This window comes from Macaca fascicularis, chromosome 6 (assembly GCF_037993035.2).
Source record: "Macaca fascicularis isolate 582-1 chromosome 6, T2T-MFA8v1.1".
Classification (NCBI taxonomy): domain Eukaryota; kingdom Metazoa; phylum Chordata; class Mammalia; order Primates; family Cercopithecidae; genus Macaca; species Macaca fascicularis.
Window position 1 is genome coordinate 177,582,162 of NC_088380.1, and position 26,602 is coordinate 177,608,763.

Below are 26,602 nucleotides of genomic sequence, written 5' to 3' on the forward strand. Positions count from 1 at the left end.
ACTCCATCTGAGGGTGGCTGCGTGTCCACATACGAGGGGACAGGGCTGAGGATGGGGAGAACTCTGGGGATCCAGAAGACCGTGCCTTGCCCGAAAGTCCTGCCTGTAGGCCTGAAGGACTTGCCCTAACGGAGCCTCAACAACTGCCTGGTAAGGAAACTGCTGGCCCCTCCAGGTGCCTGGAGAGAGGAGGGAGGGAGTTCTAAATACAAGCCCTGCTGGGACTGAGGGAGGAGGCAGGTCTGGTCTCTGCTGAACACCTAATGTGTGTCAGGGAGTGCCACTGCAGGACGAGCAGCAGAGCCAAGATTAGAGCCCCTGCTGTCCTCACTGCAGCCACAGTCATTCACTCCTCTGCACCAGCCGGCCAAGACCCAGCAGACACAGGGCACAGGCCGCACCACTTTATCTTCTGGGATTTTCTTAAGGAGGACCCATGGCAATAATGCCTTTCCTCACCTTAACCTGATTCGGGCTCTACTCCTGCTTTCCAACAAATGATTCTGTCTATGCTGAAGTGACAAGGATAGGAAAACAGCGCCTGCACAGGAAGGAAGCTGGAGGTGACAACTGGGAGAGTCACTGTATTTACATGTTAGAAATTCTGGGAATAGAGTAGAAACGGGAGTAGAACCCTGCACATATTGGAATTACTTCTGCTTCCAGCCTGGGAAGTGTTGAAGAGACATAGAGGCCAAGAGCACGGAGTATAGAGGCCCAGCAGGCCAACCCAGGAAGAGACGGGGGAGACTGGGAGACATTGGGCTGGATTTCTGGTTCAGAAAAAGGTGCCATCAGCTCCCTACGCGACCCTAATGCCCTGTGCCTGACCCTGTCCTTCCTCGGGTGGTGCCAGTTAGCTAACACTCTGAGTGGCACCTGGGGTGTATTAGGAAGAGCTAAGGTTCTGTTAGCCAGAGTGGAATCACTGAATTCCCATAGACGACATGGAAGGCAGAGGAGAGTGAAAACGAATGTTTATTGAGTGTTTTCTATTCTCATTTGTCAGATGGGAAAACTGAGACTCTGAGAGGTTAAATGACTCAGGTGTGTCGGAATCCAGAGCTCAAGGTCTCCTCTACAAGTGGAGGTAGGACCTTGGCCAGAGATGCCCTCGGGGCAGAATAATGCGTGGGCTACCCCTACTCAGGAGCCTCCTAGGACCTCCTGAGTACCACGTCTCTGCAGAAGACCAGGTGGTTTCAGTCAACGTCTGTGTTGCAGCTTTGGGGACAACCCTTAAGACACTGCCCTCTGGTGGCTCAGTACCTCTCCACTAAATGCCCTCCCCCAGCATCTGGACCAGAACTGGTGGCCTGAGCCTCCAGTGGAGGCTAGCCAACACATAAATAGCCACTGTGGCTCTTCTGCCACAGGGGTTGATGGCATCAGCTGCACTTGTCACTTGGGATGTGCTGCGAATGCAACACTCCATCCCCCAGATGGGTTTGGTATAAAAAGGACAAGATTCAAGTGGAATCCAGTTCAGCTTGGGGATGCTGGAGGCCCTCCTCCTAGATGCAGGGCAAAGAAAAGGGACTTGGAAAACAGATTTAAATCATGCCACTTAACTGTGTGACCTCAGCCAAATCCCTTTGCAAATCTGAGATTTGACTCTAAAAATTAACACCTACTGGGCCAACAGCCATGAGAATTAAATGAAATTAGGCACCAGACATGGCTTCTAACAATTCATGGGCAATTAGAAGGCTTGTTCCTTCTTCTCTTTTCTTCCCTTATAAAATGAGACGTGTTTAGCAACTTAACCAAGCAAACAGGGTAGGATGGGATTCCATTTCTGGCTCTAGCCTGGGCGAACCTTCTCAGATCACGAGACTCCTTAGAGGAGGTTGAGAGGCCCAGGGCCAAATGTTACATCTTCCTAACAGCAGTTTGGCCATCAGGAAAGCACTATTCAAGAGGAGTCTTGGAACTGAAGACTAGATGGTTCCCCAACTCACTTGATCGAGGGCCGTTTCCCACAGGAGGAGGAGGAAATGAGGAATATGCTGAAATGGAACCATGTTCATTCAGGCCAGACCAGGAGAAAGACACAGACAGCCAAGGGCTGGTGGGAGGAGGCTGAGAAGCATGTGGGAGAGAGGCCATGGGCAAACCCCCACATCTCTGTCCAACATTTGGAGGACCCCCACTCTCCTTTGTCCACCTGGCAAATGCAACACACTCTTCAAGAATCAAATTATCTTCTCTGTGACTTCCCTTTTGACATTGCCCCATCCTCCCCGCTCTTTTTCATACCAAGTATCCCCTGTCCTCTGCTCCTATTATAGGATGGCTATAGGGAATGTTCATTTACCGCTCACACATGTCTCTTCCTCACTAGATGGGTGTTCTGGTGTGCCTTTCACATGCCTAGTTCATAGGAGGAGCTCAATAAACCTTTGGAAAATTGAATGAGGCAATGGAGAGCATGGGAGCTGCTCCATGGACCCCCTTAAACTCGATGCTTGGACAGGGAAAGGACAGGGACTAGGGAGATGGACTAAAGGAAGAAAATGTGGATATGATTGTTGGTAGATTTATAATGTTGATTTTATAGCTGGTATTTTCAATGAGTGGAACAAAAGAGCTAACACAACAGAGAATAGAACGATAAGAGTTTACCTGTGTGCAAAACTGTTCTTCCCTGATTTTGTTATAGTAAAAACTTTGGAAATAACAACATTCATGGTAGGAGCTGTGTTCTAGAAATGTTGGTATATTCAGACCATGAGATACCTTGCAGCCATTAGAAAGAATAAGGCGAATTATAGGAACTGACATGGAAGGTGTCACTGATACTGCAACACAGCATGTTTCATGGTGCACTCATTAAAAGGACTTAGGTCAGCTTGCTTAGATGCACTTTTCTGCCCCTCATGTGCTACTTAACCTTGGAAATATTCCTTATCCTCTCTAATCCTCAGTTTTCTCATCTGTAAAATGGGCAGAATGGTAGACCCTACTTCAAAGAGTTGTGAGGATTGTAGATATGCATGGCACAGTTGTAAGCATGCATTAAGTGTTCAATAAATGTTTGCTATAATTATTAAGTAAAAAAAGTAAGCAGCAAAAAAGCATGCTATTGCCCCAATTTTGCTTTTTAATTTTTTTGATACAGAGATATGTATGTATATAAATATATATGTGTATCTGTGGATAAAGCAACTGTTATCAGTAGTTATTTCTGAAATATGAGACAAAAGAGAAGAAATGAGGGGGGTGCTTTTTTTGTTTTTGTTTTTGTTTTTAAATAGACTTCTTTTTTAGAGCAATTTTGAGTCACAGCAAAATTGAGCCTTCCCTACACATAAAACTTTCTTTACTGTCAACATCCCACATCAGAGGGACACATTTGTTTCCATCGATGAATCCATATTAACACATCATTGGGACTTACACTTTTAATTTCTGACTTGTTGCCATTTCTACAATGAGCGTGTATTGGTTTTGAAAGTAAAATAATACTAATGAATGGCTGAATCACACCCTAAGCTCCAGAATGGCCAGATTCTAGAAAGTGGCTTATTTCACAGAGGTTGCCACAGAGAAGGTAATCAACCCAGGGCTGCCTGAGAATGGGGGCCTGAGCCTGAGCACCCCCATTCTACTGTCACCAGCATGACAGGTCACAGGCTGGCCTGCCTGGCTGCCCCCTGCTCTCTCAGAGGGAGGCCTGACAGCAGCTCCTGAATCTGAGGAGGCCGGGCCCCTGGGCCATGCCCCACGAATGGTCCTCACGAACACACCAGCTGGAAGGCTTCAGGAGACACAGGGACAAGGTCTAGGAGGTCACAACAGCAGCAAGGATCCTTGGGTCAACTAAGACCCAGGCCCCAGCCTGCTCTGAAGGAAGACAGTACCCAGGGGAGGCAGCCAGCCCTGGATTCAAAGTCTCCCCTGGCACTCACTAGCATGTGTCCTTCCCATGCACCTGTTTCCTTGTCGTAATAATACAGGGATTAACCCGCCCACTACACAAGGCCACGGTGAGGATGGAGTGAGCTCTGTGGGACAGCATCTAACTCATGACTTCTTGACACTGGAGGCTCTCAGGTTTTTGTTTCCTGTCTACGTTACTGGCCCCACAAGCCGAGACCTAGGGATAAATAAGAGAATGTCTGGCTTGGTCGAGGTGAGTATAGAGTTGAGAGGGTCCTTCCTGGTAAAGCTGGGACAAGGACAGGGCAAGGATAGCCTTGGCTCCTAGCAGATGTGGCCCAGGGGACAAACTGGCTGCCTTTCTGGTGCTAGTGAACCACTCTCCACACGAGGTCCCAGTCTTAATTTGGGGTAGATTTAAAACATAATCCTGGGCCGGGCGTAGTGGCCCATGCCTGTAATCCCAGCACTTTGGGAGGCCAAGGCAGATGGATCACTTGAGCTTAGGAGTTCGAGACCAGCCTGGGCAACATGATGAAACCCCATCTCTACCAAAAATACAAAAAAAAATTAGCCGGGTGTGGTGGTACGTGCCTGTAGTCCCAGCTACTCAGGAGGCTAAGGTAGGAGCATTGTTGGAGCCCAGGAAGTAAGCCGCAGTGAACCGAAATCATGCCTCTGCACTTCAGCCTGGGTGACAGAGTGAGACCCTGTTTCAAAAAAATAAAAATTAAATTTAAAAAAAACCCATAATCCTCCAAAATGAAGTCATTCCTGGAGGGAACACAGGGAGAAGGAGCTGTAACCAAAAGGTATGGAAAGAGGCTGCCTCCTATGCATGCTGAGAAAATGCCGCACCGGCCACCCACCAGAGACAGAGGCTGGCCAGGAGCCGGTGAGCCTGTTGCACTGCCTTCCACTTACCTTGCCCCCTCTGTTTCCCAGGTGATTCCTCCTTCAACCCCTCGGTGGGAACAGCTCCTCAACATGAACTACAGCCTCCACTTGGCCTTCGTGTGTCTGAGTCTCTTCACTGAAAGGTGAGCCTTGCTACCCCCAGGATGGCCCCCATCTTGAGTTGCTTTGCATTCAGGCATGTGGTGGGAGGGGCCAGCTCTTCCTACTCACCCACAGCCAGGCAAAACCTGGTCCCCTCACTTCCCTGGAGCACCGAACAATAAAACTTCCCGCCATGTACTCTCTTTACAGAACACAAGCTTCCAATATGGTCATAGATGGATGAACCCTTATGTTTTTAAATAAGACATTTGGAGGGTCCCCAAATTACCATGATATTTTGATCTATCGCAAATGGGTAAAAAATGGAGATACTAACTCAATAGCTGAAAACTAAGAGATTTTTCTGTAGGAATGTCACTGCTGGTACATGGGCACGGCACATACATCCACACACACATGGGCAAACACAAGCTCAAGCGTGTGTACACGTGTGGATTCACACATAAGCAAGCAAATGCAACAAAGTCTATTTCTTTTCCAGGATGTGCATCCAGGGGAATCAGCTCAACGTCGAGGTCGGCAGAAGTGACAAGCTTTCCCTGCCTGGCTTTGAGAACCTCACAGCAGGATATAACAAATTTCTCAGGCCCAATTTTGGTGGTAGGTCATCTTCTGTGTCCAGGACATCAATTCAAAGGGACGAAAACAGAGACAATAAGCAGTGCAGGGTTTCGGGAGGTTTGAGTTGACTCCATTTTCTATCTGTAGCCTGTTAAGGACTGGCAATGATGGATGAGGATGGCTACCAATGATTTTTCACACTGCCTGGAAAAAGGCACCTTGCCTCTCCACCTGCAAGATAAAGCAATGCTCTTCTTCACTGAGGAGGTTGCGAGAGCCTCCTAACAATCACTCGCACCCTGTCCTCCGCCTGCCCCCACTTCCAGGGTCACTCTTCAATGAATTCACTGTGTGCCACCAGGCTACCCCACCTGGTCTTCCCCCTCCAGCCTGCCCCCTCTCAGCTGACTCCCCAGACTGCCATCTGGATGCCTCCTGGGTCATTGCCCTGTTTGGAACACCCGTATGTGCCCCAGCATCCTTGCGTAGAGTCCAGGCACACCAGGCCCTTCCCAGTGCAGCCTTTGTCTGCCTGCCGTTCTCATCAGCCTAAGTCCCCGCTCCTTCCCCTCCTACAATGCTCCCCAGTGTACTCTGAATGCTCCCTGACATCCTTGGCCTCCCCTGCCTCTAGGCCTTTACAGAGGCTATCTTCCTGGAATTGCTTCTTTAAACTTGGCTCCCTGGGAAAATGCCAATTTTCCATCATGTCTCAGAGCAAAGGCTGCCTTCTCCGAGAAGCCTCCCCTGATTCCTCCAGGCCCCATCTCCTTTCTTCACACTTCCTTGTGAACATGTCTCCAAATCATAGCCATCCCCATTATGCTACAACTGGATTAATGTCTGTCCTGGCTCCAGGCTGCAGCCCTCGAAGGAGTCTATTTCCCTCACTATCTCCCATAGAAGCTCAGTGTGTGACATATAACAAATTGCTGATTAATATCTGTTGAAAGAATAAAGCAAGGAGGAAAGGAGTGAGGCCAACTACACAGCTCTCCATAGCAGAAAGCAACAGAAAGAGCCTTGGCATTGAACAAACCTGAGTTTGGCTCCTAGCTTTCCTGCTTGGCAAGTAGTTTAGCCTTCTGTACCTCAGTTTCCCTTTCTGTAAAATGGGGACATCCCATCTATCTCACCGGGAGGACTGAATGAAGTGAAGTGTGTAAGCCTGAGGCACAGTGCCTACCCCATCAACAGAGTGTGGGTGAGTTTCATCCCTTCTCCTCCCTGTTCCTCCCCTCAGATGATAAAACTCTGTGGTCTGATCTAGGATTCATGCGGTAGTCCAGATCCTCTGAGCAGCAGATGCCAAGAGCCAGTGACTTCTTCAAGCTATTTAGGGGGACTATGTCTAGGAGGGAGAATGGGGCAGGGGGAGAGGGAAGCTAGGAGAGCTGTCAGACCTGCAGGTCTGGCCCCAGGGAAAGAGAAAGGGAAGGAAGGGAGGTTGGGTGGAAGTGTCTTAGAAGGTAGGGCAGTCCTCGTGTGTTTGGAATGACCACCAGGGAGTCTTTGAGCTACGGCTGCATTCAGAGGAGTCTCCCGTCTCTGTGCCTCCCAGGATCAGGCCACTTTGATATGCCCACTGCGTTCAGTCTGTGGTTGGCCGTGGCCCATGAGAAGTGTGGCCTTGGGGCAAGCATGGTGGTAGATTCCAAAGCACAGCAGCCGGGGCCCTCAGTCAATCACACCTGCTCCGTTGGAGATGGGAGAGATGCATTTTCATTCAGATTTGAGACACAATTAAGATGTGAGATCCTTACATTCAGGAACCTAAAGAGGCTTCAACATCCCCTGGTTTTCCCAGGCCCTACTGAACACGAATGACAAGCATGTGAGTCTGCACGCCTTGGTTAGTGCCACTCAACAATTTCTCTTGCCTCCCAAACCCCAAACAATTAATCCAGAACGCACCCCTTCTTGTTTGCCTACTCACTGGCCAACAAGGTGCAGGGTTCTCCGGCAAGGAGCTCATTCTGAGAACAGGGAGCCTGGGGTGGGCTTAAAGGGATGTGATGCCTCATCCCACCTGGGGTGAAAATGGGGCATGGAGTCTTCAGTTTTAAAAAGGGAACAGTACAACCCCATGCCCCTTGTTTTGTGCCTCTTGGCACTTCACTCCTGAAAATCCCTATACTTGCATGGCAGCCTGGAGGCCCGTGGAGGGCCATTGCTTTCTGTAATATCTGTGCACCCAGTTTCCAGGACCCCAAGGTCCAAAAGAGACAAGACCTTCATAGGATTTCTCAGGGACTGAGCTAGATAAAGCAAAGGTTTGTAAGCAGGTGCTAGTGAACACTACCCAGGAGCCGGCTTTGACCTCGTTCCTAGGAGAAAGCTGCCCTCTGGTGGCACAGCTTGCTTTTATAACTCAAGGGGAAGAAAAGAGCACACTCTGGTCTACTAAAAAAGTCAATTGAGGCAAAGCCTAGACAAAACCGTGTAGAAATAAACTGGACAGAAAGCACAGTGGGACTGGAGCTCTCATGTCTTTTGCATTCTCTGCATTCTTCAGGGAGGGCAACTAACACGGATCTATGGCACTTAAACCAGATGCTGTAACTGTGCCAACCCAACCCTCGATGGCAGGCACTTGTCTTAGTCTGTTTTGTGCTTCTATCACGGAATACCTGAGACTGAGTATTTATAATGAGCAGAAGTTTATTGGCTCACAGTTTTAGAGGCTGAGGAGTCCAATATCAAGGTGCTGGAATTTGGCAAGGGCCTTCTTGCTGTGTCATCAGATGGTGGAAGGAGAGAGGGTAAGAGAGAGGACAGGAGGGGGCTGAACTTGCCCTTTTATGATGGCACCAATTCTACCCCTGAGGCTTAATCACCTCTTAAGGGTCCTACCTCTTAACATTCTTACAATGGCAATTAAATGTCGACATGAGTTTTGGAGGGGACAGATATTTAAACCACAGTGGCTCTAGCACTTTGGGAGGCCGAGGTGGGCAGATCACCTGAAGTCAGGAGTTCGAGACCAGCCTGGTCAACATGGTGAAACCCCGCCGTTATCAAAAATACAAAAATTAGCTGGGCATGGTGGTGGGTGCTATAAGCCCAGCTATTCTGAAGGCTGAGGCAAGAGAATCACTTGAACCCGGGAGGCAGAGGTTGCAGTGAGCCAATATCACACCACAGCACCTCCAGCCTGGGTGACAAGAGGGAGACTCCATCTCAAAAAAAAAAAAAAAGAAAAGAAACCACAGCACAGAGAAATTTGAAACTTGCTCAAGGTCACAAAGCTGTTAGGTGGCCCGAGTGGAATTCAGACACCTGTCTCTGACTCCAGGCTTTTAGTCTCAGAGCTGCACCTTGCTGCCCTGCGAGGCAGAAAGCCACTTAGCACCACACCGCTTCAGCACCTTCCAGGTTCTGCCCTCAAAGATCTCGCCCTTTTCCACCAGATGTTAACATGCAAGTATTGTTTAATTGCGTTGGCTCTAACACTTCATTTCCAAATTCCTACCTATATCCTATGGCTTAGTTTCCTTAGATTAATAAGTAGGTTGCTTTGCCCTATTCCTACTGATGAGATGTTTTTAAGCTTCTTTTGAATTCTGCCTGGCCTCTTCCTGGTTAATGCATTATCGCAGTCCCCTGAGGCACCCCCGGGAGTTATTTATTGCAAGTGAATGCTATTCCATCTATTAGCCTGGTGAACAAAATTGTCCCTTTTCCAAAATTAGCTAGGATTACGGAAGAGAGGGGGAAGGGAAGGGAAATGCCATTATTGAGTGCCTGCTATTACGTGACTGATGGATGTGATGCTGGGAGATTTGTACAGATAACCAGTAATGAACACCTTCAGGATGTCCGGCTAGGCAGGCACTTCTCTTATACTCGCTATTGCCACTACCCCACAAAGACACTGTCACACGTCTCATGTTTGTGTTTCCATTCTTTCTTGCTTTTTTTTCTTTTTCATCTTAGGAGAACCCGTTCAGATAGCGCTGACTCTGGACATTGCAAGTATCTCTAGCATTTCAGAGAGTAACATGGTAAGTGCTGTTCCTTTGTACTCCACCGAAGTAGTCCCTCTCCGTGTGTTTAATGGGAATATGCTTTCTAGCCACTCAAAAAAAAAAAATGGCTCACGGCCCTCCTGCATTTGAAATGGCAGAAGTTGGAGTGCTGTCTCCAAACTCAAGACAATGGAAGATTCTTATAGAGCCGATTTTCTGAGTATCAGGAAGAAAATCGGTTCAAGAGCCAGGAGGAGAGAAACCAGGCGATGAAGTGGGTACACTTGGTAATGGATAAAATCTGGGGAAAGGAATAGAAGTGTAGTAGGCAAGCCAGGCCATCACGTGGTCTTTCATAACAGGGGAGACAACCCAAGGAAAACTGACAGCTGGTGCTGACAACGACCCTCTCCCTTAAGAGAACACATTCGAGACAAGGGCAAACTAAAGGCAGTTTGCCAAGAGGGCATGCTGTGCATTCCAGATAAATCGTGGACAACCTGAGCACTTAGCCCACCAAAAAATTCAACCATTCGATGGGGCCTTAGTGATCAGTGCAATGTGAGCTGTCACGCCACGTAAGTTAAAGTCTCAAACACAGGGCTCCCTTTTGGCAGGGGGAGCTATTATCTCAAATAAATAAGGTGATTTGTTCTCTTATTGCAATATGCCACTACCCCAAGACTGGGGTAACTAGAGTGACTTATCAGTTACCCCAGTCTTGGGGTAGTGGCATATTGCAATTAGAATGGTACCTTTATTCACCAACATCTGTGTACTCTTGCTCTAAGTGGAGGTGGGGAGAGGAATAAACCTTGACCATTTTTCTCCTGTTTGGTGGGGTTTTCTCACCCACCACCCCCATCCATTTCCATACCTTGCCTCCCCGTCCCAGGACTACACAGCCACCATATACCTCCGACAGCGCTGGATGGACCAGCGGCTGGTGTTTGAAGGCAACAAGAGCTTCACTCTGGATGCCCGCCTCGTGGAGTTCCTCTGGGTGCCGGACACTTACATTGTGGAGTCCAAGAAGTCCTTCCTCCATGAAGTCACTGTGGGAAACAGGCTCATCCGCCTCTTCTCCAATGGCACGGTCCTGTACGCCCTCAGGTACGCGGACACCTGTGACCTCAGGGCTGGAGGGCAGCAGCTGGGAGAAAACATGCAGATGTGTCTTGGGTAGTTGTGACCAGAACTTGGATAGCCACTGTGAGGTCCCATGCCTTCTTAGATCCTTGCACCCATAATAGAAGGTCCCTCTCTCCATTCATCATCTACCAAACACCTGCTCTGTGTCAAGCCCCATGCTGGCCACAGGATAGAGCTGAGTAAGACCTTGCCCTGTCCTCAAGACATGGACATGGAAACAAATGAGGTCCCCAGTGCTGGGGCCCAAGTTGGGGAGTAGGTGAGTGGTTTGGGGGTGATGTTACAAGATTCTGAGCTGTGTCTTAAAGGGTAAAAGGAAGTTAGCAAGGGAAGTAGTAGGGGCAATGGCAAGAGCCAACAGAGAGGTGCATGCAAGGAACTTTCCTTTCATGGGGCTTAGTGGAGCTGTGGCAGCTCCAGAACACAACTGTACTTGTCTGAGTCATGTTTGTAGAGAAAACCAAGTGCAATGCCCCAAAGCATCTGCCACCTGCAGCCATGGGCTCCCCTTTGCCCTCTCCCCAAATTCCTGAAGCTGAAGTTCCTTTCACCCAATTGTTCATGGAGCCGGGTTGGATGCAACAGGACTCATCTCTGCCTGTGCAAAGACTGTGCAAACCTAAAGCTCCCAGAGGCCTTGGGGAGGAGGCCAGGAGCAAAATATTCATGGGGCTGATGTTTAATCTTAAGTAAGAGTCTGAAGTTATAAAACAAGGGTTGAGCTAACCAATAAACTGAATTTCTGGACACACTCAACTGTACTGAGTTTTGCAAAGACCATCTCAAAGCCCAATTCTTGTTTCATGAAACATAATTAGACTTCTCTTTTGACCTCAATTCCAATCATCATTAATGTCCCCCTTCCCCACGTTCCCACAGCACATGTGCATGCATTTGTGTGTGCATTTGTGTCTGTCTATATTATGGCACACAACACAATCAATATTGTGTAAGGATTACAAATAATGAGTGATGTTTTAATAGCCTGGCTCTAGAATCATAAAGATTTGGGTACAATTCCCTGCTGTGTCCCTCAGCAGCTCTGTGACCTTAGGCAAGTTACTTGACTCTCAGAGCCTCAGTTTCAGCAGCAGTAAAATGAGAATTAAAATATTTCCTACCTAGTAGAGCTATTCAAAGGGGTAATGTATGCAAAGCACTCAGCCCAAGGTCTGGCTCACAGTAAGCACTTAGTAAACCACAACTATTGTTAGTCTCTGTCTCCCTAAAGGAGGTATGAGTAAGCATCCTGGAGGTAAGCACCGTTTGGTAATCACCTCCATTTCCCCCAAGTACCTAGCACGGTGCTTAATAAATAAAGATGCTGAATAAAAATGTATGACAATGAAGAAAAAGGAAGATAGAGGCCTAGTGAATGCAATCTCCACTGTAAGGGCTTAACTGACCTTTAATCGAACATCTGTGGAGGTAAGCCCCCAAACCCACAGTGCCTGGGCCCCCCACTGCCTCTGCATCCTGGAGGAGGCAGGGCCTCATGAGAAGACCACACCCAGGAAACCTGGGCTCCAGTCTCAGTTCTGCCACTCAGAGCCACGTGAGCCTATGCGGGTCCCTACACCTGCTGTCAGGTGGTGACGATACTGATGGTGCACACTGTTCTAGGCCCACCCAGGTCTGTCAGGAAGATGCTAAAGCATCTTGGGCCCATGCATCTGTCTGTTCTGTGATACTGCCAGAAGTTTTGCCCCTTGAATGGCCAGCATTCCAACTTCCTCCACTCTGGACCCAGGTTTTAACCAAGCTTCATGGGCATTCTTTAGCACACAGAACCTCAAGGATGCTTTAGATGCAGGCTCTAACCTACATGTTCATTGTAAGAGTTCAAGTGAAAGTCCTCTCTGAGTGGGCCTTGGAAGGGAATGTGAACTTTCTATAGCTTCCTCATAATACTGTTTTTGAATCCACTTTTCTTTCTTAGAATCACAACAACTGTTGCATGTAACATGGATCTGTCTAAATACCCCATGGACACACAGACATGCAAGTTGCAGCTGGAAAGCTGTAAGTATACATCCTACAGACTTCTGAGATGATTTTCCTGGGTTACTTAGGTCTGTGTATTCATGAAAAGTATCTCATACATAGTGACCTTTGTTTTCTTAATGTTGATTCATTGTGGATTCAGCCCTTCTGACTGTACTTCCAGACAGATTTAGAGACTTCTCAAAGACATGCCTAATATCTTTTGGGGAGAACCATTATGCATTAGTACCAGATATCTCCACCTGTGAGTGGACAAGAAAATCAAAGGAAATGCTTTAATGTAGTTGGCGGTCTAGGTCAGGGGTCAGCAAACAACAGCTGGTGTGCCAAATCCAGCCCATCACCTGTTTCTGCAAAGGAAGTTTTACTGAAGCACAGTCATGCCCATGTACTTACATATTGTCTGTGGCTACTTTTGCACTGCAGTGGCAGAGTCGAGTATTTGTGATAGAGACCAGATGACTCAGAAAGCCTAAAGTGTTAATATTCTTCTTTGCTGCAGAGTTTTTAACAGGCTCTAATAAGCTACTTCCACGTGAAATTCCAAGAAGGAGTGGCAGCACTCCACAAACGTTTTAAACCATGGAATCTTCCTTCATGAGCGTGTTGTGAGACAATCATTTTATTAAAAACATTTTGGCGACAACAAATCGAGACTAGCCCCTGAGACCTAAACTTTTAATATCGAATTTATGCCATCTATCTGGTTACCAACTCTCAAAGGGTCTATGGTTCCAGATGAGTTCTATGACCATGTTCTTTGCCACCCACCCACCCTTACTCTCCCAACATCAAGTCAGCCACGGGTCTCAGTAGAAGCTGATGAAAAAGGTCATGGACTTTTCATCAACGTACTCTTCATTTGTCAGCAAATATGTCCAGGGCTACCTTTTTAGGTCTAGAAAATCACAAAGGCTTTATTTTATTTCTTTTTTCTATGCAAAGCACTGTGATAATAAGAAAAACCTCACTCTCCGTTGCAAAGGAAGTAGAGAGGCTAGTGGAGAAAGACTTCTTGGAGGAGGTAACAAAATATGTTTTGTGACCTCAATCTGCTGTTGCCCCAGTCTCCTTGACCGAACAACTTTTTTGTTAACAATAATAGTAATAATAATAGTAATAAATGGACTGGGCACGGTGGCTCATGCCTATAATCCCAGCACTTTGGGAGGCCAAGGTGGACAGATCACTTGAGGTCTGGAGTTCAAGACCAGCCTGACCAACATGGTGAAACCCCATCTCTACTAAAAATACAAAAATTAGCCAAGTGTGGTGGTGGGTGCCTGTAATTCCAGCTACTTGGGAGACTGAGGCAGGAGAATCACTTGAACCCAGGAGGTGGAGGTTGCAGTGAGCCAAGATCACGCCACTGCACTCCAGCCTGGGCAACAAGCAAGAACAAGACTCCGTCTCAAACAAAAAAAATGTATATAGTAATAAATATTCTTTTCCCGATAAATACTGTAGCATCCATTTAACAATTGCTTAACCCATGTCTGGCACTGTGCTAGATACCTTCCAAACAATCCTGATATATGTATATATTGTTTTTCCCATCTTGCAGATAGAAAAATTAGGATTTGGCAACTTTCCCAATGGAAAGTTAAGTAACCACACTGGGACTTGAACCCAGGTAGAATGGCCCCAACGTCCAAAGTTCCCTGAACTCTAATAGCCCTTCCACTGGGCTGGAGAGTCACACAGGAAGTTTTTTCCAGTGGCTTGTTTGTGATCTGAGCTGCTTATTTTTCCTGAGTATACCATAAAGTGCTTTTAACCTGTAATATGGGGATAATGAAAATCTTTTAATAACTCCTTTCCAGTTTCTCCAATGTCCATTTATTATCATCATTGTTCCCCAAATTGAGTAACCATGTGACGCTTTTGTTGGACTCCCCAAATCCTGCCAGAATGTTCAACTGAATAGCAACCTGATTACCACACAGTGGTCCCAGACATATCCCTGTGCCAGTTCCCTTGCATTACTTAGGACCAAGACCAGTGTTTGTCCTTTCCTGTGTCAGTTAAGGAAAGTCTTTTTTTCTCATTCTAATACTTTAGTTTTATATATTGTCCCACTAACGTCTCCAGCCAGTCTGGATAGCTGGTGGGTTCCATCTGTCTATCCTCATATAAATACATTCAATTCATCCATTCAACCATTAAATGACTGTTCTATGTGGGCTACTGTGGTAGATGTTTGCAATACACAGATAAAAGCAATGTTCCAGTCTTCGAGAACTCTACAGTCTAATAGAGGGTGTGGGACTTTAAATAATTATAACAGAATGAGTTACAACAATGAAAAGTAATAGGGGGATCAGAGTTTTCCTAGGTAAAGTGTCACTTGGAATGAGACGTAGGGGATCAGCTGGAATGGACCAAGAGACAAGGAGTGGGACTCAGAATCTACTAAGATGCAGATTATGTACAAGAAGGAACACAGCAGAAGGAATGGCAAATATGCAAAGCCATCCTTGACATTTATCACTCGTGCTTCCAACTTTTAAAAGAAATTGCTTGATAGATATAAAGCTCTTACAGTCATGCCAGTAAATGGGCATCTAAACTGTCATCTAGGGGTTTGCCTGTGATGAAGAATGAAGTTAATGTGTGATGAATGGACTCCCCAGCATTGTTAAGTAATCTCCATTGTTCCTTAGTAAACCACTCTGAAATGCCCATCAAACTTGGGCACTTGTGATAGGCAAACAACATTGCAGATATGATTTATGAAGGCATCAAGGCAGGGCTTGTGTGTGGAGCAAGAAACTATAGTCAAGCTCTGGAGAGCAGTGGGCACTCCTTACGTAAGGTCACAGTGGGCAACATCTGAGAAGCACAGCCATTATGAAGCAGAAGCCGTTTTTCAGAAGCAGACATTTAATTAAAGACCCAGACAAACAGATTAATTATCTCATTGATTAAATGCATGCAGAACCTTCTTGAAGCAATACAGCTGTTTGTTGGCGGAATAAAACTTGAGGTTATCAAAAAGAGAACTCATTTTCAGTTCCACGTGGAAAAAGCAATTACCTTCCATGTATCATGGCTGGGCTCATCTCAAATCCCAGGAGAGAGATTCTCCTGGAAACCTCAGCCTCTGTTTCACAAAGACCATCCCCAGTGAGCGGAGGGAGCTTTCTCTGAATGTTTATTAGCAGCGTTTGGGTATAGAAACATCATTATGGATTTTTTTCCAAGTGCCATCTCTAGAAAAGAACTGATACCATGCCACAGTTTTCCTTATTCACCCAGGGACAGAGAGACCATAATGTAATGATTGTATGTGTTTACTAGTTGTAAAGGCAGAGTGTCCAGGTAGAAACTTGTACTACCCACTTTCATAGATTTTTTTTTTTTTAATGTGGGATGGTAGCCGTATTTAGACAGCTGACTTCAGTACATGTTTGGATGCTTCCAAGGGAAAGACCACAGACAATTTTTACCTGGAAATCCCCTAAGAGTTCATGACTATATTTCTCTTCCCTGGGGAGGGAGAGATAACCCTTGCTAGACAACGGATACCGTACTGTGAGACTTAACAAAATGTTAGTTCCAACACCGGCATCACATTTCCCAGTAGCCTTTGAAAATGAAGGCAATAGAGCTTTATGTTTAAGATCACAGGTACTGAAATCACTGGGTTTTGCCATCACTAGCTCTGTGACTCTGGGTGAGTTACTAATGTCTCTGGACCTCAGTTTCCTATCTGTGAAGTGGGACGAATAATAGTATCTGGCTCAGAGTTGTTTTGTAACAGCTTTATTGAGGTATAACTTATATACCATAAAATCCACCCATGTTAATTGTACAATTCAAAGATTTTTAGTACATTTCCAAATAGTGCAACCATCACCACATGCCACTGTTAGAATATTCCCATCACCCCAAAGAGACCCCTGAACCCCCTCTGCAGCCACACCTCTTTCCCATCACTAGCTCCCAGGCAACGACTAACCTACTTGCTGTCTGTATGAATGTGTCTTTTCTGGATATTTCATACAAATGGAATCATGCACTATGTGGTTGGTTGGTAGGTTGGTTGGTTGGTTGGTTGGTTGGTTTTGAGGTAGAGTTTTGCTCTTGTTGTCCAGGCTGGAGTGCAATGGTGCAATCTAGGCTCACTGCAACCTCATGTTTTTGAGGTTCACGTATGTTATGGCATGCATTAGTACTTTATTCCTTTTTATTACTGAGTAGCATTCCTTTGTATGCATATGTATATATATTCATGTGAGAGATATATATCACACTTTATTTATTGATTCATCAGTTGATAGACATTTGTTTTCCACCCTTTGGCTACTATGAGTAGTGCTGCTATGAAAACGGTTGTGTGAGTCTTTGTGTGGACCTGATTTCATTTATCTTGGACAGATACCTAGGAGTGGAATGCTGGGTCAAATGGTAAATTTATATTTAAGTTTTTAAGAAATTGTTACCGCATTCGTGTTTTCCAAAGTGGTTGTACCATTTCACATTCCCACTAGCTAATGTTCCAGCTTCTCCATGTGCTGGCCTTTGTTATTGTCCGTCTTTCTTATTACAGCCATTCTAATGGGTGTGAGGCGTATTATTGTGGTTTTGATTTGCATTTCCCTAACGACTAGTGATGTCGAGTATCTTTTTGTTGGCTTATGAACCGTTCATATATCTTCTCAAAGAGCTATATTGAGGGTTAAGTGAGATGATAATGTTGTAAAGCACTTGGAAATGCAATCACTTATTAAATCATAAGTATTATTATCATCATCACTCATAGACTTTGGGATTGAACTTTCCTAAGATAACTCTTTCTTGCTTGCCTTATTATCCTGAGAAAGTTATGCAACCCCTCTGAATCTGAGAGTTTTCAAGAATAATGTGGGAAAATCATTATAGTGACTCAGTTCCATGGAACAGCATTTATTGAATAATAACATTTCAGGAAAAAAATAAGCTCTACTATATATAAAAATACATATATATATACTATTATATATATTCTATAGATATGAATCAACTACAAGATGCAGTTCAATTTCAGAAAATGTAAAGAAATGTCCATCTTAGAATTGAAGAAATATAGAAATGGCTACCTTGCAAGTTTACAAGAACATTAGTGACATAATGTATAAAGTACTTGTAAATGTTCAAAAGGTAACTATTGTTACTATTGTCAACTATATTAATTAAACTGCTTTGAGACTTATCTAACATGCATTTTTACATGCTTTGATAAAGCAAGCTTTTTGTTTTTGCTTTTGTATGTATGCCAATATGGAAATATGAAGAGATCAGTTCTTAAGTCCCTGAAAATATCATCAGAGCTATTATACAATCTTGAAAGGCAGTCTCTTTGTGTGTTCACAGATATGTGCTTAATAAATGTAATTTAAATAATGAGGGAGGTCACTTCTAATGACTTATCATCCAGCAGGTCTACGCAATACCTAACACAGGACAAGCTCTCAATTGACGGCAAATTGTCCTAGCAGGTCACTTCATTCAGAGCAGACATTGCAACTGCACTTGGGAAATCATGCCACGTTCTGCATGGGATTGTCCTTGGGCTTATCACCATGAAGAAGGAACTCATGCTGTCTCCGTATCACAGCAGTTTTCAGACCAGTTCAATCTGTAACACGCTTGCACTGACCAGGGCTCCATTTCATTTGCCAGGGGGCTACGATGGAAATGACGTGGAGTTCACCTGGCTGAGAGGGAACGACTCTGTGCGTGGGCTGGAACACCTGCGGCTTGCTCAGTACACCATAGAGCGATATTTCACCTTAGTCACCAGATCGCAGCAGGAGACAGGTAACTCATGTGACAAACTGTATGAAATAAAAATAAGTGAACTGAGGTATAAGGTTGCTCTCTAAGTCAGAAATAACATCTGCTCACTTTACCTCTTTGGGATGCAGTGGAGAGGGACAGTAGGGTTTGGGCTGAGCAATTCCATCTCCTCCACACCCAGTATTAAAATGGTCCACTGAGGAACAGACCTCTGGACCAGCTCTGAAGCCTTGCACCATGTACCTCCAGATATTTGCTAATGATTGCTCAAATTCCATGCCTCCCTCATGCATAAAATTTATTCATATTTCTAACTGGAACACTGGTTCTTTAGCACTGAAGAATGAAAATAAGAATACAGCTCAAAGATGAAGAAGACAGCAGCAATGCCCAACAAGAGCACGAAAACCCTAATTATTGCAAACGTGGCAGGAAGTATTACTTACTCATTTCATTTACCAGAAATGCATTTCTTTGTCTTTGGTGATTTTACATAGACATGTTTTGAAAGATGTGATGTTATATGTAAGCAGCAGGTATTTTCCTCTCACTTCCTTATGATAATATTAAGAATGCTTATTCTTATCCATATTTGCACCCTTAAAAATTACTGCATATTTTATTTTATTTTATTTTATTTTTTTGAGAATTTGAGACAAAGTCTGTCACCCAGGCTGGAGTGCAGTGGCACGATCTCAGCTCACTGCAACCTTCGCCTCCCAGGCTCAAGTGATTCTTGTGCCTCAGCCTCCTGAGTAGCTGGGATTTCAGGCATGCTCCAGCATGAAAGGCTAATTTTTGTATTTTTGGTAGAGAGGTGGGTTTGCCATGTTGGCCAGGCTGGTCTCGAACTCCTGACCTCAAGTGATCCGCCTGCCTTGGCCTCCCAAAGTGCTGGGATTACAGGCATGAGCCGCTGGGCCCAGCCTACTGTGTATTCTGTGTATTTTAGTTGAACCTAGATGACATTAAAAATATATGTCACACCAAGATCGTGGCTACATGAAAATTAGAAATTAAAGGCTATGTATAGAGAAAAGACTGGAATGGAAGAAAAGGTGATTTTCCCCCTATTTTTCTCATTTTCCAAATTTTTCTTTTCTTTCTTCTTTTATTTATTTACTTATTTTATTTTATTTTATTTTCTTGAGACAGTGTCTCACTCTAGTGTCACCTAGGCCGGAGTGCAGTGGCACAATCTCAGCTCACTGCAACCTTCACCTCCTGGGCTCAAGTGATCTTCCCACCTCAGTCTCCCTGGTAGCTGGGACTACAGGTGTGTGCCATCACGCCTGGGTAATTTTTTGTATTTTTTGTAGAGACGAGGTTTCATCATGTTCCCAGGCTGGTCTCGAACTCCTGAGCTCCAGCAACCCACCTGCCTTGGCCTCCCAAAGTGCTGGGATTACAGGCATGAGCCACCATGCCTGGCCTTATTTTCCAAATTTTAAGTAATTATCATGTATTATTTTTGTAATGGGCAAATAAATACACTTTATTTTTAAAGACAACTTTGTAAATTAGGGCTATGCTGTCATAGTTTACCAAATCTGGATTCCCAAATTGGGTTCATATTAAAAATGGCTTCAGTTTTCAAAATTATGTAATCTCATGTAGCACATAATGACCCCCTTCAGGTACAAAAGAGGGTCGTTATTTAGTCAAATATTGATTCTAAGGTTTGCTTGTTTGTTTTTAAAATATTGACTTTCAAAATCAAAGAAATAAAGCAGGCAGTGTAGACTGATAAAACATCCCTGGACCAACGGGTGAAAGACCCGGTTTTTATTCTTTCTTCTAACATCAACTCCAGGTCCTTTTCAAATCACTAAAACTCCCTGTGTCTCAATTTAGCCATCAATAAAGTAAAATAATAAGTAATCTCTAGGGTCTCATCAAGCTCTAAAAGTACGTATTTTTATTCTATACTATAATTATCCAGGCATATGTCTGTTGTTTAGCTATTTAATGGCATAATTTCTAATTTCAGGCTTTAATTTGGGGGTCACAGGGGGTTGGAGCAGCTCCCATTCACTATCCTGCTTTTCCCCAATACCAATCTAAGCCAGACTTTTCCTGTTCCCAGAGAATAACTTCTTCATTCATCCATCCACACCAGTGCTGGCCGCTACTGCTCACCTCCCCATAATAGAAGCACAGCAGGAGCAGAGCTTGGGACTCCAACCCATGGACACATGTTTTGTGCTACAGTAGCCTATCTGCCACACAGAATTTTGTTAATGATAGCTCTCTAACACATGCCTTTCCCACATCTAGAATACAGTGTTTCCTAAGGATGGCCCTGAAGTAGTATAAAACCTGGGGTGCCTCTGAAATCATCAAAAATTCACTTAAATTTAATAGGTCCATTAGGTCTATTCCATAGTATTCCTTGAGAAACAGATGGTCACAGGTAATCTTCATTAAATGGGTATTTATTGAACAACTACTTTGTGAGTGCAGAACTGAAAGATTCAGTGTTTGCCCCCAAGGGACTCACTGTCTAGTGAGGCAGACGTCAAGAAAACCAGTATTGATTGCACTGCTGTAGGAATACTGTGATACAGAAAAGCCCAAGATGGACATGAGGCAGAGCAGTGCCCCTATAAATCCCATTCAATGCAACAGCAATGTCTCCTGCGGAAATCATAATGACAGTTCATACAGAACCAGATTTTGATCAATGACAGAGGGCTTAATGTACATATAGTTAAGTTAAGCATCCCATAAAGAAACCACTTGCTACATGAACAGACACAATTTCCTATCCGTTGTTTACCCTTTCAGGAAATTACACTAGATTGATCTTACAATTTGAGCTTCGGAGGAATGTTCTGTATTTCATTTTGGAAACCTACGTTCCTTCCACTTTCCTGGTGGTGTTGTCCTGGGTTTCATTTTGGATCTCCCTCGATTCAGTCCCTGCAAGAACCTGCATTGGTAAGCAGCTCTCACAGGAGATTTCTAAGAACTGGCTTGTCAGGTACTTGCTTTTTTTTCCTTTTACCATTGTCTTCATTAATATTCCTAAGGCAGTTCCAACAGTTGTTTTCTTGGGAGATTCTTTTGCAGAGAAAGAGAGAGAGACAGAAAGAGACTACTTTAGGAGTGTGGGTTTGTTGTTGTTGTTGTTTGGATGGTTGGTTTTTTGTTTTTTTTTTTTTTTTTTTTGGAGACGGAATTTCACTCTTGTCGCCCAGGTTGGAGTGGAGTGGCGTGATCTCGGCTCACTGCAACCTCAGCCTTCCAGGCTCAAGCGACTCTCCTGCCTTAGAATCCCAGCCATCATGCCTGACTTATTTTTGTATTTTTAGTAGAGATGGGGTTTCACCATGCTGCCCAGGCTGGTCCTGAACTCCTGACCTCAAGTGATCTGCACACCTTGGCCTCCCAAAGTGCTGGGATTACAGGTGTGAGCCACCATGCCGTGCCAGGAGTGGTGCATTTTTAAACTTAAGTTTTACAGTGACAAGTAAGCGATCATTGTGCTTAGATGGTCTATTGTCAGTTCTTTTGCATACTGATCACCCCCTCCCAGGAGAAGACAGAACGTGAAACATTTAAAAAAACACATCACTCATATCTGTACAAAATGGACAAATCAACCCTGTTCTAGAAGGTCACAGCATTCCATTTCTGGGTCTTGTCCTCACCCTGCCAATTCTCAAACGGGGACACTCTGCCAGGCTATGGTGGAGGGCTAACCAGTCACTTTGTAGGAACGTCCCCTGCCTGTTTTCCCAGGAGTGACGACTGTGTTATCAATGACCACACTGATGATCGGGTCCCGCACTTCTCTTCCCAACACCAACTGCTTCATAAAGGCCATCGATGTGTACCTGGGGATCTGCTTTAGCTTCGTGTTTGGGGCCTTGCTGGAATACGCAGTTGCTCACTACAGTTCCTTACAGCAGATGGCAGCCAAAGATAGGGTAAGAGTCTTGAGGGCCCTGTGTATGATCCATCACTGGTGCCAAGTGCTGGTCTGTAGACATGGGCTGGACCTGGCTCCTATTCCCACCCCACCCCACCCCCAGTGATTCCCTGTGCTCCAGAGAGTCTTATCCTTGTTCAGGTGGGAGCAGCTGGAAGTCATGGTGCTCCTTGAAAAAGACCATTCTTTTCACCAAATACAATGAGATATTAATATGTTTAATTTTCCGGAAGAAAATATGTTATCTGTATGCAGCATAAAATCACAAGCACAGGAGCAAGCATCCACGAAGAATCCGATATGAAACAAAGCATGAGCAGCTGCCTGCAAGTTTCACATTAATATATATTTACTTAAAATGTAATTCTTTGGTTGTATTATTGTATTCTTAAATTATACAAGTAATGCTTTACTAAAAATGTATGGAAATATTAGATTGTGACAAATTTCTTGGTTAGCATATTTTTCTGCTAATTGAGAAAAACTGTCATTATTTGGTTTAGCAGTGGAACACTGTAGTCCAGCTCTCTAAATAATAATAATAGTCATTATTTGTCAAGCATTTACATGTGCCAGACACAGTAACAAGCCTTTTGCAAATATTATATTATTGTAAATGCTCATAACAACCCAATGAGGTTATCTCCCTTTTAAAATTTATGAAATCTGATAACAAGAAGGGAAAGAGACTTACTGCAGGGGATATAGATACTAAGAGGTAGAGCTGGGATTCCAACCTAAACCTACTTGGTTCCAAAGCCTGGCACTTATCCGCTATTCTCACTTACAGTGAGCATTGGACCATACTCTTAACTATCACTCTTTACAGGCCCATGGACCCCTAGTGTTATTTGGAAGCCAAATTTGATAGATAATGGCCTACTAAAGTTCATACTAAGAAGCAAGAAAATGATAGGGATCTAGTTCAGAAGAAGTGCCCACCTTTAGCAAAGTGCTAGGACCACAAAGGGTCTAATCGTGAAGAATGAGGAATCAAAATGACCCAAAGGTCCAGTTGCTTTTTCCCTTGTGTTTGGCTACAGTGAGTAATGTTTCACAATCATGTCATCCAAGAACCAAAGGCCAATGACCATGTGTGCCAGCCAAAGAGGAAGATGGCTTTCATTTATTTTGTTCTCTTAGGCTTCCTTATGAGGAAAGAAGGAAGTTGAATTACCGCCCCCCCCAAAAAAAATCTGGATTTGCTAGATTGGCAAAATGGGGATTGGTGAAATACTGACAGCCTCCTCTGAAGACACCAGAAAGCCCTTATTTTGCTGTGTGTGTGATAATCACTGCACTATGGAGTGATCACTGTGTCCTAAACATCCATCAACATCTCCTTTAGTTCATCCAACAACACAATGAAATGAGCAGCATTGTTATCCCAATTCTACTCTTGAGAAATCTACCACTTATTGATGTGGCAAATTTCTCAAGAGTAAAATTGGGATAATAATGGTACTCATTTCATTGTCCTATACAGTGACATGGTAACTCCCATAAGACCCCACACCTAGCAAGTGGCCTGGCCAAGGATCCAAAGCACACTCTGCCTTCACTACACTCCCACATTCCTGGGAGTTGACCCCAGCCATGTTGGAGAATGGCAACTCCTTGCAATGGCAGGGAGCATCACTCTTTCTGCTTTTGTGGCAAACCTTTAAGACACAGCTGATTTCTATTATCTCTCATAATCAGTTACTCCCTTCTCCCTGGAGCAGAATTGAAGTCATCAAACACCTACCAGATGCTTTCCATTTATTACCATTTAATCTTCCCATCAGTCTCAAGATGGCAATACCAATCACCATTTGGCAGGTGAGGAAATCGAGTCTTAGAGGGATTGAGGTGACTAAAGTTTCACAATAGTGAAAGGCCGAATGGAATTTGAACCCACGTCCACTAACTTCAAAACCTGAGTATTTCGCATCTGGCACACTGCTCAGGATATCTACAGTGGGCCATGGTTACTCCTCCTGTTATATGTGCTGGTGACTTACAAATAGGTATCTCCAAACAGGGTAACAGGACTCCAAGCCTGGCTTATTGGCCAGTTTCTGAAGCACTCAATGCCACTCTCTATTAAGCCTAATTATTCAATCCTTGGGCCTCTAAATTTTTATTAGCTCATTACCTACTTATTTATTTTGCTAAGTCAAGTCTTTTAAGCTAACTGCATTGTCTATGAACTAGGGGACAACGAAGGAAGTGGAAGAAGTCAGTATTACTAACATCATCAACAGCTCCATCTCCAGCTTTAAACGGAAGATCAGCTTTGCCAGCATTGAAATTTCCAGTGACGATGTTGACTACAGTGACTTGACAATGAAAACCAGCGACAAGTTCAAGTTTGTCTTCCGAGAAAAGATGGGCAGGATTGTTGATTATTTCACAATTCAAAACCCCAGTAATGTTGATCGCTATTCCAAACTACTGTTTCCTTTGATTTTTATGCTAGCCAATGTATTTTACTGGGCATACTACATGTATTTTTGAGTCGATGTTAAATTTCTTGCATGCCATAGGTCTTCAACAGGACAAGATAATGATGTAAATGGTATTTTAGGTCAAGTGTGCACCCACATCCAATGGTGCTACAAGTGACTAAAATAATATTTGAGCCTTTCTGCTCAAAGAATGAACCCCCAACCATTATTCTAAGCTGTGTAGAAGTCCTAGCATTACAGGATCTTGTAATAGAAATATCAGTCCATTCCTCTTTCATCTTAATCAAGCACATCCCCATGGAGCCCAAGATTACAAATGTACTTAGGGCTGTTTACTCGGTGGCTCCCTGGTTTGCATTTACCTCATATAAAGAATGGGAAGGAGACTATTGGGTAACCCTCAAGTGTCAGAAGTTGTTTCTAAAGTAATCATACATGTTTTACTAAAGCTCTGCAGTGCTTATAAAATACATTGCTGCCTATTTAGGGAGTAACATTTTCTAGTTTTTGTTTCTGGTTAAAATGAAATATGGGCTTATGTCAATTCATTGGAAGTCAATGCACTAACTCAATACCAAGATGAGTTTTTAAATAATGAATATTACTTAATACCACAACAGAATTATCCCCAAATTCCAGTAAGTCCTATCACTGAAAATTCAAACTTAAGTGAAGAAAAAGTGAGTAGATCAATAATCTAAACAAATTCCTTGGTTCTAAGGTACAATGGATTCCCCACACTGGAAGGACTGTGAGGCTTTATTCCCCCACTACACATATCTTATCATTTTATTATTAGACACACATCCATCCTAAACAACATCCACCCTAAACAATACTAAAGCCCCTTTCCCACACATGGATGGAAATGGAAGTTTTTTTTTTTTTAACTTGTTCTAGAAGTCTTAATATGGGCTGTTGCCATGAAGGCTTGTAGAATTGAGTCCATTTTCTAGCTGCCTTTATTCACGTACTGATGGGGTACTAAAAGTGCTGGGTCGACTCGGAGAGTCGCTGTCATTCTGTCATTGCTGCTACTCTAACACTGAGCAACACTTTCCTGGGGGCAGATCCCCTATATCATTCCAAGAGGAGCATTTATCCCTTTGCTCTAATGATCAGGAATGATGCTTATTAGAAAACAAACTGCATGACCCAGGAACGAGTGGCTTAGCTTAAGTAAACTTGACTTTGCTCGGATCCCGGATCCTTCCAGCTGGTCTACTCTGAGTGGCTTATCCTGCATGAGCAGGAGCATGCTGGCCCTGAGTACTGAACTTTCTGAGTAACAGTGAGATACGTTACAGAACCTGTGTTCAGGTTGCAGGTGAGCTGTCCTCTCCAAATCCAGCCAGAGATGCACATTCCTTGGCCAGGCTCAGCCAACAGTACCAAAAGTGATTTTTTGAGAGTGCCAGGGTGAAGGCTTCCAGTTCAGCCTCAGTTATTTTAGACAATCTCGCCATCTTTAATTTCTTAGCTTCCTGTTCTAATAAATGCATGGCTTTAGCTTTCCTGTCAGAAATAAACCATGGCTCTAAAAGATGATTTCTCTTCTGTAACTCCCTATAGCCGCAGGTTCTCGTTCTTTTTCCCATTATACTTCTTACGATTCAGTTTCTGTGAGTTTGATCACCTGATTTTTTAACAAAATGTTTCTAATGGGAATGGGTGGGGGTGCTGGTGAAAAGAGGTGAAATGTGGTTGTATGAGCCAATCATATTTGTGATTTTTTAAAAACAAGTTTAAAAGGAAATATCTGTTCTGAAACCCCATTTAAGCATTATATGAAAACAATGATAAAGATGTGAAACTGTGAAATAAATATACCATATTAGCTACCTACCAAA

At 44.2% G+C, this 26,602-nt stretch overlaps 1 protein-coding gene across 1 annotated transcript; it reads left to right on the forward strand.

Moving 5' to 3' along the window:
• GABRP (gamma-aminobutyric acid type A receptor subunit pi) lies at positions 1-26,602 on the forward strand. Its single transcript, XM_005558504.4, has 10 exons — positions 1-150; positions 4,828-4,922; positions 5,384-5,502; positions 9,400-9,467; positions 10,327-10,544; positions 12,523-12,605; positions 18,252-18,389; positions 21,156-21,308; positions 22,113-22,300; positions 24,499-26,602. The coding sequence occupies exons 2-10, from the start codon at positions 4,870-4,872 to the stop codon at positions 24,799-24,801; spliced, it is 1,323 nt and encodes a 440-aa protein (XP_005558561.2). The 5' UTR covers positions 1-150; positions 4,828-4,869; the 3' UTR covers positions 24,802-26,602.